The 16,550-nt window shown below is 44.5% G+C and overlaps 1 protein-coding gene across 6 annotated transcripts in view; it reads right to left on the minus strand.

Annotated features, from left to right (window-relative positions):
• Positions 1–2,138: 2,138 nt before the first annotated feature.
• The window catches only part of KIAA1217 (KIAA1217 ortholog), a 179,879-nt gene continuing 165,467 nt past the window's right edge, over positions 2,139–16,550 (minus strand). For 4 of the 6 annotated variants that reach the window (XM_051610764.1, XM_051610762.1, XM_051610763.1 and 1 more), the window contains 6 exons: positions 14,757–14,911; positions 14,001–14,147; positions 10,144–10,263; positions 5,126–6,802; positions 4,535–4,657; positions 2,139–3,768 (listed from right to left, as the gene is read on the minus strand). In XM_051610764.1, coding sequence (XP_051466724.1) covers positions 3,274–3,768; positions 4,535–4,657; positions 5,126–6,802; positions 10,144–10,263; positions 14,001–14,147; positions 14,757–14,911 — 2,717 coding nt within the window. In that variant the 3' untranslated portion in view covers positions 2,139–3,273. The remainder of the gene's footprint in view (positions 3,769–4,534; positions 4,658–5,125; positions 6,803–10,143; positions 10,264–14,000; positions 14,148–14,756; positions 14,912–16,550) is intronic. The other 2 variants (XM_051610765.1, XM_051610766.1) reach the window with 2 other exon arrangements.

A 16,550-nucleotide genomic window follows, 5' to 3' on the forward strand; every position in this document is an offset into this window, starting at 1 on the left:
TGGCGGCAGGGAGGTCCCATCACATCTGAACTGGTGGGATCGCTGCAAGCTAAAGCAGCTGGATGGCTGCCCACAGAAGATACTTGTGCTGCAAGGGCAACTACTGGCGGGTCTGGTACCCTGGGGATGTGGTCCCCTGCTGGGTTATTTTCTTTTTCTGAAAAGCCACTGCTCTTGTTAAACTGCCCAAGAGGTGGTGAGAGGTTGATCTGGAATTGCATGTGCTGGATAGCAAGGAGGATGGGCTGCATTTTTGTATGTTCCCACTCTGAACACCAGTGAGCCCTGGGGCACCCAGCTTGCCTAGCCATGGCTGGGGCTCCTCCTTTGGCACGGAGCCCCCTCTTGCAGTGGTGGCTGCCAGTGGTTCTTCTCCCTAACTGGCTGCAGTCACCCCCACCAAAACTGCCTCTTCACAACTGGTTTGCAGTACAAAACTTGGCTTTTTAACCACTAGCCCATGCTGCTTCCTGTTCAGCGGATTTATTTACAAACTTGCTGATTTTTCCAGATACTCAGCTTTCAGAAGCGTCCCTGGTGCTGAGCAGCTGCAGCCTGTGCACAGCCCTTCCCTGCCTGTGTTCTTGAAACCCCAGCAACTTCATGGGGAGGGAATGAACCTGGCCTGACTCCCCATGGGCCTGGCAGTGGTGCCTGTGCCATGCTTACATGCCACCTGTGGCACTGAGTGTGACACACAGGTGCACAAAACTCTGTGGGTGCTGGAAGACGTGCATGTCGCAGTGTAGCTGAGGCTGTGAGTGGGTGTTCTGTTTACTCCCTGATGGCAGTTTCCACCATCACAAGCAATAATAATTACCTACTGAGTACAGCCCTGCCTGAGTGCACACCCAGTGACTGTGCAGGGACCCTTGGTTATTGATAACTAATGTCAGCATCTACAAATGGGTACAGTGAATGTGCTGCTGTGGCCACTCAACCTGACAAGGCTGTGAGAAGCAGCATCTGGAGCAGTGCCAGAGCTGCTGCCCACAGGTGCCTGCTGCTGGGCAGGGGAGGGCCAGAGCTATGGGCAAGGTCTGCTGTCAGGAACCCTACCTGCCTGTGCCATGGCTTGTGGGGGACAGCTCTCATGGAGTGACAGACGATCAGGTACTGTTTTTCAGTAAGTATCGGCTGCCTGGAGGATGTCAGACCAACAGCCACAGAACAAAACTATGTCCATCTTATAACTTGAACTGGTGGTCTGGCTGTGCACCATGAAGGAGGAGTGTGGTACCCAGCCTCTTGCTGCTCTCTCTGTATTTGCTGTCTGTTGTGTGGGGACATGCAATAGCCCTGCCTGGTGACAAAATACAGCATTGGATCAGGCTTATTCCCTTCAGAACAAAGGAATAATGTACTCAATGCTTGAGAAAATAGAAAAAAGAAAACCTTGGCAAGTGCATGGTCCTGGGCATGCAGCATGATGGTTTTACAGAGGTGGTTCTCACCTAAATCAGCTGCTCCCAGACCAGGCTTCAGAGCCACCACTTTGCTGTACTGGCTGGAAGGGAACTGGTTTCACTCCAGTGGTTCAGTGTGAGTGCTCTGAATTGGGCCTTAGGCTTTGCTTTGGCTTGGGAGCCCCACAGTCTGTCCTGGGCTGGGCTGGCAGCCTGCACGGGAGCTCCTGGGCTGGGCTGGGCTGGCAGCCTGCATGGGAGCTCCTGGGCTGTGCACACACCTGGGACCCACCCGCCGCAGGGGGTGGCACTTGCCATGACCCCACTGGAGCCAGAGTGTGTCACGCTCAAGAGGGGTGAGGGCACGTTTACATTCTTTAATTATGTCTGCACAGGGGATGCGTGACCTGAGGGCTCAGCCTTGAAGTTTTAAGAAAGTTCCTGTTTCAGAATGAGGAAGAAAACAAAGAACATTTAAAGGTGGAAGAGATGATGCCTCCACTCAAAGGTTGTGGTGCATTTTTTTTTTCTTGTTAAGTTTTCTAACCTGGAGTTCCAGTAGTTAGCTTTTGTCCAAGTAAATTTGAAAGATCCCATTTTAAAATCGATGCTTATTTATGGTTTTAATCTCAGGAAAATAAAGTCAGTTTTTCTCCTGATGGTTTAATGCTTTCTGGCAACAGCTTAACAGCTGATTGAGACCATTATAAAAGTTATTACAAAATACAAATATATAAGCATGCAGCCCTTTATTTTTGTAAAGATCTTTGCTTTTCATAGTTCTGTATATTACATTATGGTGGTATACAAATAAATTTATTTACAAAACCATGAGCTATGCAAGCTTCTTTTTTTTTTTTTTTTTCTGTTTGACTGATACCCATTTTTTGCAACCCTTTCCCATATATATTTTTAGGCATGCATAAAAATTAACTTTGGTGTGGTAAAACTACTCTATGTGCCCAGCCACATACAGTATTTATTTATTTATATATATTTATAGATATGTACAAAAGTTTGCCAGTATACAGAACAGTACGGAAGTGTACATTTTAAAATCCACAATTCAACACATTAATGGGTTACCAGGTCCCAGTAAAATAAAACTGAAGGAACAAGGGTGGATTTAGCAAAGAAAAAAAAAAAAGTAATCAGCAACTACCTACATGTGTAAAACAATTTATTTTTTTTTTCCTTGGCTTGGCAAATTCTTAAATATAATTTGAATGGCAGTGCAATAGGTTGAGTTGCCTCATACACACTAAGACCAGTCTTGTTCTGTTTCTTGTGTAGAGGTTTACTGTCCAGCATACTACTTTCAAATGTACATTACAAATAGTATCAAATAGTATATGTTTTGGCAAAAAGATCTCGAAAGGAACCATGACATTTGTTGACAAAAATAGAAATCTGTAACAAAGCTAAATAACACCAAAATAAAAAGAAAAATATTTTAGTTTTACAGTTGTGTATAATCACACTTTAGTATATCTCTGTTCACTTCTAGTCTCCATAATGAAAAATAGCTTTATACAAAACAACTTACTAAATTTTTAACCATACATTTTCCCATGCTCAGTACACCTCTGTGCACACACACTCAAGTTCACTCACACACCTTCACACTTCCTTGTAAGAGGTGCTGCCTATAAGAAGAAAATGCTCTTTTACCATTACAACAGCGACGGTTTTACAAAAAAGCTTCACTCTAATCTAGTGTAGTAATTCAGTATTTAGCACGTGATTAGTATTAAGCCTCCAGCGATACAGCGATGTGGTTACATTCCCTGGTTAAAATATTGGCTGCGGATTCTTTGAAAATGAACAGAAAGCCTTGGTGAACTTGCGCGCGTGCTGTGCTCAGCCTTTAGGATGGCTCCTTGGCCGTGGATGGGGTGGACTTGCCGGCATTTCCATTCTGTGCCTTGTAGCTGGTGAAGCTAGGTGTGTGGATTGTCCTGATGCTCTTCATACCTTGGTTCAGTGAAGTGGGAGAGGTAGAGGAGGGGGGGGAGGTAGAGGAGGAAGGAGGGGGTGGCCGGCCATTTTGAGTCTGTAGCGAGAATGAGAGATGGTGACCTTTCCCTGGGTAAGTGGGGGTCTGGAACTTGGAGGAGCCGTTAGAGACAGAGGGGATGAGGGAGGTAGAGTAAGTTATGCGACCTGTCTGAGGACCGAGAAGGTTAGAGGAAGGAATAGAGGTTTTAGTAGGTGGATTAAGAGGGTTAGAGCTGTCACCGCTAGAAGCAGGTGCTGAGCTGCTTTTCCCAGAAGTGGGAGAAAAGGCTGGGATCTTAGAAGCAGGTAGGGTAGGGGAAGGAGCCTTATAGTCCCCACCAGCTTTCTTAGCACTTCCATTAGCCTGCAAATAAAGATGGCAGGAGACAGTTTGTCAGAAAGCCAGTAACATGATAAACCAACAGGACCTGGGAAAATAGCCCTACAGAGAATAAGAATTAACAGTTCGAGGCCTGAGCTAAGTCTTGTAGCTGTGGACTGGACCTGGTAGAAAACCCAAAGTGCTCGACAAAGAGTGCATAGAAAGAGAGAGAGAGAGAGAGCCAACAAAGCTTTTGTGAGAAGGTGCAACCTATGGGTTATAGACCAGTCACTACATTGGCCATGCTTCTGGGTTATTAACATGTGAAGAGACATGTCTGACCGGAGAGTTAATGTGCATCTACTGCCATCTCTTACACCAACAGGTTAGTGTCCAAGGCTTCCTGTAAAGACTTCTTGAATAGAAGCATTCCCCGCTCTCCTAAGGAACCACCACATTTACCAAAGGGAAAGTAAACAGGTAGTCTACATCTTAAAATTACAGCTGAATACCACAGGTAAAAAACCAACACAAAAACCCAACACAAAAATAACCCAGACAATAATAAAAACAAAAGAAAAAAAAGAAAAAAAAAAAAGCAGGTGTTTTATTGCAGACATGCATGCACAAGCATGGTGAGAAGATCAGTAGATACTGTCATGCCCCCAGAATCCAGGACGTCCAGTTAGACCTCACTCGAGAGACAGGCATCCATTATTTGGTATCATCTCCGTCAAGTTACTGGAGGTTTTAAATAAGGAAACAACATGAATTGTCCATCCAAACACCGGGTTTAGGGTAAAACTACCTGTCTGTACTGGCGTGGATCCTGCAGCTTGTGTTGTTTGCCTGCTTTCTCCATGCTTCCTTGTCTAGTTTTTGAAGCCATGGGGACTGGCATCCGGCTTGTCTGGGAGGCAGCACTGGAGCCCTGTGGAAATGAGTGGAGGGGCAGGGAGGGGAGACAAGGAGAAAGTGTGATCAGTACCAGTGTGCTTGAAGAGATTGCACACCATGCCCCGAAAAAAATATAAGCCACAGTACTACATGCAGGGAAAGTTCAGGAGCTTCACACCACAGGTGTTAATTTCCAGAATCAAATGGAGAAAACTGCTCAGCTACTGATCAGCCTGGATTTCATGTCAGTGACACTTGTCATTTCACACAGCAGATTATTTGACCCAGCTCCCCTGCATTTGCCCATCACCAATCAGCAGCAAAGATAAAAAAAAAACAAACAACCAAAACCCCAATGGTCTATTAGCTGTTAGACACCTCATGGGCAGCCCAAACAAGCCACCTGAAAGGAAGCGAACAAATCACAAGACCCTCTTGTTTAATGGTGATTATTGCAGATTTTAGAAAGCAGCTGGAAGTTTGATTTCTCGGACTAAGGTACCTTACGTGAAGTGGCTGGGATTGACGGAGGGGGCTCTACGCCAGCAAGGCTCTCATCCAGCACTACAACCTCTCGGGGTGGGGTCTCTGGTACTATCTGGGCAGAGAAGGGGACAGTGCTTCCCTCAGAGCTGTATGTGCTGTCAGGGATAGATTTTGGACTCATTTCACTGATGGTGTTTTCCAGCTGCTTTATAGTCTGCTCAAGGCTGTCTAGTGTTCGGTATGTACTCTGTCGAATTTCATCAGTCCTAGACAGGGACACTGCAGCTCCAGAGGGTCCCTCTTTCTTCCCAGATGGAATTTTGTCACTGTCCTCAGGCTGAGACCCAGTGATTTCAAACCGCTTTGCTTCCTTGTGCTGCTTCAAGGTCCCATCTTCCTCCTCTTCTTCATAGACCACAACCTGCAAGGTCTTCTTCCCAGTCTTGGTTCCTGTCCGTATCGCCTGTGTCAGAGCAGCCAGCTGCTTTTTAGGGAATTTGAACTTAAATTTTTTCTTGGAATCCTGCCTGCTTCCAAACTGATCAGGAGAGTCCAAGTTGGCTTCTGTGTTTAGCCCATAGATCTGACGGTATTTGCTAAAATCTGCCCTTGTGCTTTCCTCTGTGAGTGGTCTGGTTTCTGCAGAGTCAGAGGAAGACTGAAGGTTAAACACAAACTTCTCGTTGAGACCATGAGCTGCTGAACACTCTGTGATTGCTTCTCTGTCATCAACTACTTGTGGCTCTTCCTTCTGGCTCTCAGAGATTTCATGTGCTTCATTTTCCTCCTCCTCCTCTTCCTCTTCTATCTTGTCTTCTGTCATCATTTTCTCCAGCTCCTCATCACATTCCTCAAAAATTGTAGAAAGTCGTTTATATGCTGACCTAATATCCATCGGTTCATCAAAAATGATGATGACAGGTTTTTTATCCAGACACACCACAGGCTCTTCGTTGTCTGTGTTTTCTGGGATACCCTTCTCAGATGCCACGTCCTTCCTCGCGTCAATGTTCACTGTTTGCACATCTTCACCTTTCCGACTGACTATATCATGAACTTCCCCGCTTGAGAGGACCTGGACAGCTGTTTTAGTAATCATGAAGGCAATGTTTTCTGTGGGTGGGCTCTCTTCACTTGGAGAGCCAGCCAGAGAGTCTGTCTCTTCAGTACTGTTCACACTGGACACTTTGGATCTTAGCACAACTTCACTGTAGTTGGCTGCAGAAGCTTCTTGCTCCTTTGAGGAAGGTTGAAGCCCCAAAGGCTCCTGTGTGTGTCTCATGAGAGGGGCAATGCTGCTCATGGGGATATGCTTGCCCGTGGCCTGCAAGGCTTCACCCTGTGGCAGGCCCTGGACAGCATCTTGTGAGAGTCCATAATTTGGCTTTTGTTTTCCAGTTTCAATAGCTGGAATATGGGATCCTAAAATATCTTGAGCCCCTCTTCGTTTGTCATCCTCTGGCAAACTGACACCAGACAGGTTTGTGCTTATATTCTGGAGGTTTTTCTTAGAATAGTCTCTACTGTCTACAAACAAACCCTTGCTAAATGTAGGACTGTCATTCATTGAAAAGCCAATTTTACTGTCAGCTGTGCTGGATGAATCAGAACCCAATTCTTCTTCAGATTTCCCTTCCCTCTTCTCTTTAGGATGGTCACTATCTGTGGGAGATCCTGTTGTAGCCCCATACACCTAAGGGGGAAAGTTGGATTACTTAGTTATTCAGGGCTGTTACCTTTACAGGACTTTTTTTTTTTTTCCTCCAAATTAATCATCCTATTCTCAGGGGAAGTGCAGCCCTCATGAACTCACCACTCTGTTTACTGCTGCAGAGGCATGTCTGAAGTTATCATCTGAGCCCCTTCTTTCTGCAGGGCAAATTCTAGCAGAACAGCACTTGACATTCCTGCTCTGTGCTATACATGTGGCCAGCATGGGTTGTTACCTAAGGTCCAGTCTTAACAAAGCCTCCAGAATATGCAAAAGCACTCTAATTACCTTATTTCCAATGCAGTGCTGCCTTGGTATGTTCACTTTCCAGCAAAAACACAACAACAACAACCCTAGTTTGTGTAACACTGAAGTTGAAAAGATTCACAGTATCTGATCAAGTTCTGCTGGGACACATCAAAGGGAACCTGATGTGGAAGGGCTGCCAGCAGGGCACTACAACTTGCCAGCTCACCGGAGACAAAAGCACGAGTCTGGTGAGCCTGGAAAATAATGTTTGTACCAGTAAAAGCTGATTTTCAAACTACACCATTTTGCTGCTTCTAATGTTGCTCACATCTGAGCGGGGCTGTTCCATCACAGTCTGAGCATTTCTAAATCCTTGCTGCAGCTTAAAAGTACTCCTTCAGAATTACCAGTGGTACCCTGCAGCATCCTGCAAGTGCAGAATGAACCATTGAGCTATATTCATGTACAGAAGCAACTCCAAACAGGACACAGAGAGGTCATCCATGAGCTCAAATGTAGTATATTCCCAGCAAACCAAATTTAAGGGGACTTTTTTCTTTAGTTTCAAATGAAATCCCCTGAAGATGGTGTTTCATAATACCAGGTCTTGCTCTGGGGCTTGGTTTGTTAAGTGCTTGTGACACGTTAGGATAAACACAGACCCTCAGGGTGAGGGAATAACCTGAAGAGGCACCATGCCTGTGAACAAGCGAGAGAGAAATCTGCAGTCAAAAGATGGCTCACCAAGAAGGAAATTAACCTGGCCACAAATGCCTGAAGGCAGTGAGCCAAAAGCATTACTGCTGACATTGCTGAGACTAGAAGCCAACTCCTAACACACCAGAAGGACAGACTATACGTGCAGAAGATCAGTCATGAGAGTTGCCCTCCTGATCTGAGATGAATGAGTGACGGTACAGAAATCCACAGGTTGGTGACTGCATTTACTCCCCATGCATGCAGAGGTTCACAAGGTGTAGGTTCTACATCGTGTGGTATTTTCTTATATACTGTCTGAGGATTTTACACAGGAAAACCTTATACACAATCAAAACACAGGAGCAAGAAAGTCAGTGACGGATCAGAGTCGGTTCATCTCTATATAGGCTTATTAGTGGCACAGCTGTGCAGCTGCTCCACAGACACCTTGACAACCCTCATACTTCTAAATATGGAGGAGCTTCTGCATAAGGAGAAGCTTCTAAATAAGGAGGAGCTATCATGCAAACCAGGCACAGCCAGCGAGGCATCAGCATCTTGTGCTAAGAGCTGGTATCAGAACAAACCACCAGGGCTCTTGGTCACCTCAGGCCCACACTTGCTAAGTGCCTCCCAGTCCTGTTACGTGTCGGAGTGCCCAGAATTAGGCCAAGCCATTTCATGGCACTTGTTGCCTGTGGATTTTGTGACCCAGTGACCGTTCCCATTTCCCTAGCTCTTTTTTAGCAAGTTCCACTTATTCCAAGCATCAGTGCAATATCTTGTGGTGTCATTGTACAACAGATCTCATTTTAGGAACTGCTGCCCTTCTACTAAAAATCAAACCGCAACAAAATTTCCTCTGTGAGTTCATCGTGACCATACAGCTCCATATTTAAAGCCAATAAACACTCTGCCATGTCAGCTAACAAAACCAGATCTCATTAACCTTAATTTCCTGGACTCAGTGTTATTCTTTAAAGGGCAGTTTATGGTGATTACTTGGCAGCGCCATCAAATAAACATCTGTGCTACAGGATGGGCCACGTCTGGAGTGGTGACCCAGGTTTTCATGTAACAGTATGATCTTCTCATTCTGACACCAGTAATAATGAAGACAACTAGAGATACGTTCACACTTCTTTTTTTTTTTTTTTCCCCTCCATAACACTGTCATACACACCACAACAAAGCAATTGTTCCCTTTCACTTGGACCTGTTGAACTTCCACCCTCACCCGGCCAGGTCTTTGCAGCTTTGGACCAGAACTGCTGTTTGGGCAGCTCAAAGACAAGTCCTTGTGTGCACCACCCTGACCTGGAAGCAGTATTGTCTGGGGAGGGGTATGGATTTTGATCCTAATCATATACAGGACACCACCATCTGGGTGTCAGCTTGTGCTTTACAGCTGCAGTGCCCCATGCAGATGCAGCTCACTGCAGTTAGGGCAGCTGGGTTCTTCTCTGCCTTGGGGACCTGGCAAAGTCATTTTCCCTGCCTCAGTCTGTTAAATTAAGTTGAAGAGCAATGTCTCCCATAAAATCCTTGCGGAGATACTCATGATGCTGCATCAGAAAAGGTATTACAGCTGCTTCCATCTTGCATACCCACACAAAACCCATGGCAAAACTGACATGCTGAGCTGAAGAGTTGTGTTTTCCTCCCTACCACACTGCCCTGCATTGCAAACTGGCACTTGGCTGACAAGCTGCCATGCCTGCACGACTCCCTGAGCCCAGCAATGGTCTGATTCATTTTCATAAACTTAAAAAGAGGTCTGCAAAGGCAGAAATATTGGATCTTTTCTTCATCTTGCACACTGGCTGCCCACTAAGACAAATCAACTCAAATGGCAACCCAATCCAGAAGCAGCTGTGAAATTCATGCCAACTTAGCTATGGCCCCAGACACATGGCACCTCTTGTGTAGATCTAATAACTACTTCTGGGACCAACAGATTAAGCAAAGTAAAGCAGATACTCTCTAAAGTGGGTCTTGAAATTGAGAGGAACTACTGTTTCTCCTCAGGACAGTATAAAGCTTAGGAGAGATGCTTCACTATCGATTGCCAGAACAGCACTGGAAGGATATTCTGAGGAGTATGAGCATCTCTTTGGTGGAAACTGATGGATAATATTTTGATTTCACAGAATTGTAAAACTTCATGCAACCCTTATATGATTGCTGATGAGACACGTAATGTAGATTGATACAACATTCCATGTTTCTGAACCATCCTGAGGTAAAAAGAAGGAAACCACTGGGCAGTGGTGGGTGGGGGTTAGAGAGAACAGGACATAAGATATAAGATTAGTTTTGAAGGAAAGAAGGTTATGCCAAGACCGGGTGGCATGTTTACAAATGCCACTTGTTACCTTCTTTTCCTTGTGATGCATTAAAGTCCCAGGCCTTATGTCTTTAACATGTGTATCATTTCTGGACTGCTCAGCATGATTGTTTGAGTTTACATCCATAAAAGAGCACTTCTGGAAAGCCTAGGAAATAAATACTGTAGGTTATCAGGAGACCAGGTAGCTTTTATACAGCAATGTCTGGAGATGATCAACTACAAACAGTGTTTGTTTTTAACATTCACAGCTCAACAATATTATTTACAAGCTCATGAGTTTTAGACTACCAGCCTAAGAGAATTAGGGCACACCCTCCAATCTGCCAAGACTGCACTCTAACTCATCATGCTGACCTCAGTGTTCCCTGCAGGGAGACAAGCTTGACTTCTGTTTTTATAGATGGGGAGACAAAGACACACAGAGGTGCTGCAAACTATCCAAACTTAATTTGGAATCCCATGACAATCTTTGGGCTTGCGACAGTACCTACTTCCTAGTGTCTGGTGTCTCCTCAAAGACCCAATCAGATGTATTTTGGCCTCGACCACACATTACTTAATAACTAAACCTAAGGTTTTTACATGTTAAAATAAATTAAACCCAACTCTCAGCTCTCTTTACTCCATTTATTGTCCCCAAACACTTCTGTCCTCCTTTTATGCTTTCTCACCTCCACTCCCAGTGAGTATTAGCAGGGATTTGCTGTTTCCCTGGCTAGGACAAGCAGAGCAGAAATACAGATTTTCTTCCCTGATGTTCTCATCTGGAAGTGATCTAAATGTTGTGTGCAGAAATGTGAGGAAGAGGTGGGAGCAGCAGGCCTTACACATTGAATAAAGAGAAGGTGGCATCTAACATCTCTTCTCCATCCCTTGCTGTCAACTCAGCTCCCGGATTTGACTGTCTCATGGCACATAATCCAAGAGCTGTGCAAGCATTATTAAAACTTGGAGACATGTGTCTTTGCCACAATCCTCACTAATACTCCAGATGGTGACAGTCCATGTCAGGTTCTACCTGGTCTGGAAAGACCCCAATATATGGGCTTGTGAACCACTGGCCTCCCACCTGCCTGGACTTTTCAGCCCTATGTCTTGCTATCCTCTTTCCATTTCCTTTGGGTTTCTCTATCCAGCTGGCTCCCAAATCCAGAGGAGCAGAACCATTACTGCCACCATGGCACAGTCCTGGCACCAAGTGTGCAGCACTGGGATTTCTGCAGGCCTCTAATGGCATGTTCTGCCCTTGGTGAGTTGTATAGGCAGGACAGCTCTGTCAGCCTGGGGAGTGAGGAAGGGGTGTACAGAGTCAAAAGTACCGTGAAATGCAACCACACTGTATTAATACACGATGTATTAGGGAAATTATTTAATTCCTGACAACTCTCATAAAATTAATATCCCTGATTAGAATCAGGCCTGTTCTTTAAATATTGTACTCTTCATATGTATTGCATGCTTATGCAAAATCAGAAAAGTAACAACAGTGGAAAAATCCAGTGCAAAAAAGAGGGTGTAGAGTTTCTTTTGGTTTTCTGTCACATCCTATTTGTATATGTTTATAGACCCGAGTACCTAAGATGACATGGAACTATCACAACAAGTAGTCTCACTCCTCATAATACAGGGTACAGGCTTTCCCCAGTTTACCCATTTGTGAGAGCAGTGATGTGTTGTTGAGTTAGGCATTCCATCTGCAAAGGCATCCTCAAGGTTCTTCAGACTTAAGTGATGAAGAACCTATAATTTCCTTTGGCAATCTGTTTATTTATCACATTTTCTCTGAAATATCTTTAACAGTCTCCAAATACATATTGTGCTATAGCAGTTGATACTAGTATGTCTTTTTCTGCTAGATTAAAAAGGTCCTTTCCATGAAGGTACCTCCAACACTGTACTCAAGTCTCTTCTAAACCTCCATATTCTTAACAGCCTTTTCAAACAGGAGACACATGGACAATTAGTCATGCATGCAGCAGCCTACTGCTGATCTCACTGATCCTGTACACAGAGAGGAAAACATTCCCTGTTCTTACATCTACACCCAAACCAGACACAAATTTTGTGGAAACAGTAGTGACCTGGGACTTCCTGTCAACTTCTTACTGCAAATCCTGATCCTTTCAAAGATATGCCATTGTGCTCTGGCTGTAGTTGTTCTTCATGTGGACTTTATATTTCAGTGAAGGTAATACAACCATTAAGTGATTGCTATCATCTCCCTGCTCTTACACTTCACCAGTTTTAATTAAGCTGATTTAAGCAGTATGGATTTTAAATGTATTTCCAGGCCAGTGATGAAAATAAAGAGTAGCATTGGGCCTGCAGCTGGTCTCTGTGGGATCTGACTATAAACACCTGCACCAAAGGCAAAACTTTAATAACCAGACAGCTCTCAATTGTCCTATGATTTATTTTATTTTTTTTTTATACTCCATGGTGCCAGATTTTTAGAAGAATGTTGTATGATGTTTGATCAATGACTTACAAAAATGTTTCTAGGAATATGATTCAGTGTATCAGTCAAAATTGCTACCTGATCAAAGACTGTTGTTTGCTTTCACACATCTGTGTTCCATTATATTGTGTTTAGAATCACAGAATTGTTTTGGTTGGAAGAGACCTGTTTTCATATGTCCTTTAGTTCTTCACTGACTGAATCCTGTACCTGATTTTTCATTATCCTGCCTATGACTGATATCACACTTTTATCAGCTCCTGGATCAAGTAGTTTGCCCTTTCTAACACATGGTACACTATCAACCTTCTAAAATATAACTGATATTTTGGTATTTGTTTAAAATGAGCATTGCTTGTCCCCAAAACTAGTGCTTAAATACTCATCCCCTGTTGAGATACCATGTCTATTTGCAGTCATTAGCTCCCCTCAGCCATCACTTTCCAGACTTTAACCTCCACTGCCTTGTCACCAGTTGCAAGGCAGCTGGGTGGCTTTCCTGGAGACAGGAGACAATGTGACAGTTTCACTGTCCCCAGCTCTCCTGTCACACTAGCCATTAACACACAAACAAGGGACAAGGGTACACCACTGCAGATAAACCTGCAAAGCAGCTGTCTGAAGTGCTCGTGGGTGTGAGCTGAGCAGGGTACACCCATCACATGTAACAGTTGCTGCTTACGATCCACGTCTCTTGTGGTGCAAATGCTCCCTGGGCAGCAGCAAAGCCACCTTTGGGCAGGTGGACAAGGAGGATGATCTCATGTTGTGACAAGTGCTCTGAAACACTTCAACAACAGAAGTTGTAGCCAGTAAAGCTGATGCACATATCTTTTCCCCATATGGGCAAGTAAGAGGACAGAGAATGACCCTGGGAAGCTGGAGCTTTCTGATGGTAGCTGAACACTTGGCTTTTACTGCAGCACTGCCATCACTGAACTAAACTGACCTATGTGCTATCAAGCAAAGCACCAGCACGAGAGCACTACTCCTGTGCCACTGGCAGAGCAATGTACCAGCTAGACAACAGTGTGCACAGCCTTCTAGGGGCAGATCCTGTATTCTCTGTTCCCACAATGTTAACACAAATATTGGGTTCTCAGCACCTTGTTGGTCTGGTACTAATGGAGAAATGCCAGGCCAGGGACAACCACCCCTAACACACACCAATATTTTACTCATCATCTACGTGTGTGAGATTCTCCAGTGGTAACCCCTGCACTCTTGAGCACTCTCTCAGCTCCAGACATCTTGAACACAATTAGGGTGGTGCTTGCAAAACGTGTACCACTTGGTGCAATGAAGTGGGAGCAGGTGAGACTGGCAGACCTACTTTCCTTCCTGTTCTGAGCTATAAATTGTATCAAGGCCCTAGAAGTGATATTTGGCACAGGTGTCTTCCTGTGCAACCCAAAGGGCATTACCTGTAATTCTGCCATTATTTTATCTCCTTCCTCTTCCTCCTCCTCTTTTGCAGCTGATGCTACAGCATGGCCTGTGCTCCGAGACAACACCTGATCCTCTTTAGGGGCTTTGGGTTGTGCGATATGCCCAGCATCTTCACTACATTCCTACAAGGGGGTGAGAAAGCACAGACAGAAGATAGTGGAACCCTCCTGATGTGAAGCAAACACAGAAAATTCAACATTACTGCCATTCCCCTGTTGCAAGGTCTCTCTTCCTTTTTAAGGATACTGCTACTTCATTAGGTCAAAGGCAACCAATACTCCTGACATGATAGCATGTTCACTGATCAGAAAGGTTCCTAGCTTGGACTTCCCTCCATTTTCTTCGGAGAAAAGAACAGATGCGGAAAGGAAGCCCAAATAAACTAATTTGCAATATTATATAAAAATGCTCTCAAACATGAGCTGCTCTTCCCCATCTGTGTAAGTGATGGGCCTTTTTATTTTTAATCTTCTTACCACTCTAAATGAAAGTAGCCTGTGACTTGCCTTCTACATTGCTAGGAGATAAGAGCATCAAGACTCCTGTAAACAGAACTGATCAAGCTCATTTGGCCTAACAGTAATGTTTCCTGGTAAGCAGTTTTGGTAGCTCTCCAGGAGACATAGCTCTGTCTTATTTTCTGGTTTACAGACACAGCCCAAGACTGGGAATATTTATCTGTGCCAGTATTTCATCAACAGTCTGACTGCCTAGAATCTGAATCATCAAACCTTGACAGCTGCAGCCTCTTTTCTGGCTGTATAGATGACATCTCCTGATCTCGTTGTGGTTAGTCCTGAACCTGGCAGGTAACTGCGCCGTGGAGGTGGAGGAGGTGGAGACTTGGTCAGTTTGTCATTATCCTGTTCTCCATCAGGAACTTCTTCTGCAAGTAAATAAATCAGCACAAAGTGAGCATAGGTGAAGGAGGGGAAAAAAAAAATTTGCATCCCTTCCTCAATTGGAAGGGAAAAAATATGTCTTATAAGGTCCTGCTGCTGAATATATATTAATAGAAATACATTTGGGATTCAAGTGGAAATGAACAAAAGCACACAGTGCTGCACTTCCACTGAGAAACCATGTCAGTTCACCCAGAAATTATCAGTAAAACTGTTGTCTCTCATGTCAATGCGGCTGGGTTTCAGTGTACAAGTTGTAAGAGCACAGCACACTTCTACAGATCAATTACTTGCTAAGAAGCATGTGAGGTGCAGGTTACAGACAGTGCCCCTGTAGCCTCCTTTCAAAGAGTGGCTGCTGATGTGGCTACTAACAAGACACCAGACCTTGAGGCTTCTTGTCATTCTCAGCAATTCCAAAGCAACCAGCACACTTCATTCTAACTATTCCAGGAACGCACAAGTTTGCTTTCTAATTATCATGTAAGAGCCCTGTATGTATATTTTGCTAACCCATAAAGATTCAAATACCAAATCAAATAGCTGAGCAAAGCCAGCCCTTGCTCTCCAAGGACAGTCTTCCAAGAGAAGACCAGTTTCTCAACCTGGTATTTCCCTGCATGATGCATGCTGCCATGTCCACTTCCCCACCATCATGGGATGGCATTTTTTCCAGAAGCAGCATCACATTGCTTCTGTGACCTGTCCCTCTGTGTTTCTGGTGACAGGCTAAGCATCACACTTGGCAACAGCCACCATGTTCACACACTGCTGTTTACAATGTTTGTTTTCAAGAGTGAGAGAATGACCTTTCTGCAGCTACTCAGTGTTACATAAACAGCTGGAATAAATATAACCCAGAAAGATAAAACCTCCTGCTTTAGGGATTACCCAGCTGTTTAGGGCTAAGCATTCTCTCTCAGCAAGTTGTTGCATAACTGCCTGCTCCCCAGGCTATGTCAGGCTCCTCTGACGGGCCGGCTGGCCTCTGGGGCTGGACAGAGCTCTAGTCTGACCCAGCCTCATCTTTGTTCTCTTCTTAGCTCAACTGTTCTTGGAAACTGCTTAAGCAGAAATGCTCTTTTGTATTATCTTCCTCCCTGTTTATCTGGCACTCATTCACAGAACTGCAACAAGAGTGAATATCCAGGTGCACGTTACATCAGACCACTTCTTTGGTCAATACTACTGCTGTAAAATCAGAGTAATTCTTTAAGATGGTGTTTAGCAGGCTATGATGTGGAGCCTCTGCAAATCCCTACTCCTTTTAATGGGCTCAAACCACTTCCCTCAAGCTGGTAGTGGCTCTGACTGCAAGAACACCAAAGTTTTTCTCACGCTTAAGAAGAGCAAGGCTGGATGAGAGACATGGAAGGCACAAAGACAGAAAGATTCCTACCATCTCTTTCACATCTGTGAGACATTCATCCATCTCCATCTTCAAAATGAGAAATCAAAAGGAGAAACACAGGCAAGACAAACTGTCAGTGAGTGGCAGGTGTACAGGTTATCAAAGGCTAATCCCTTCACATTCCTTAACTGGAGCTGTTAAGGAGAGTTATGGTGGGGTTTCCTTTCAGCCAGTGCAACAACACCAACTGAGATGTAAAATGTCAAAGCTGG

This window comes from Apus apus, chromosome 2, assembly GCF_020740795.1.
Source record: "Apus apus isolate bApuApu2 chromosome 2, bApuApu2.pri.cur, whole genome shotgun sequence".
Taxonomy (NCBI): Eukaryota; Metazoa; Chordata; class Aves; order Apodiformes; family Apodidae; genus Apus; species Apus apus.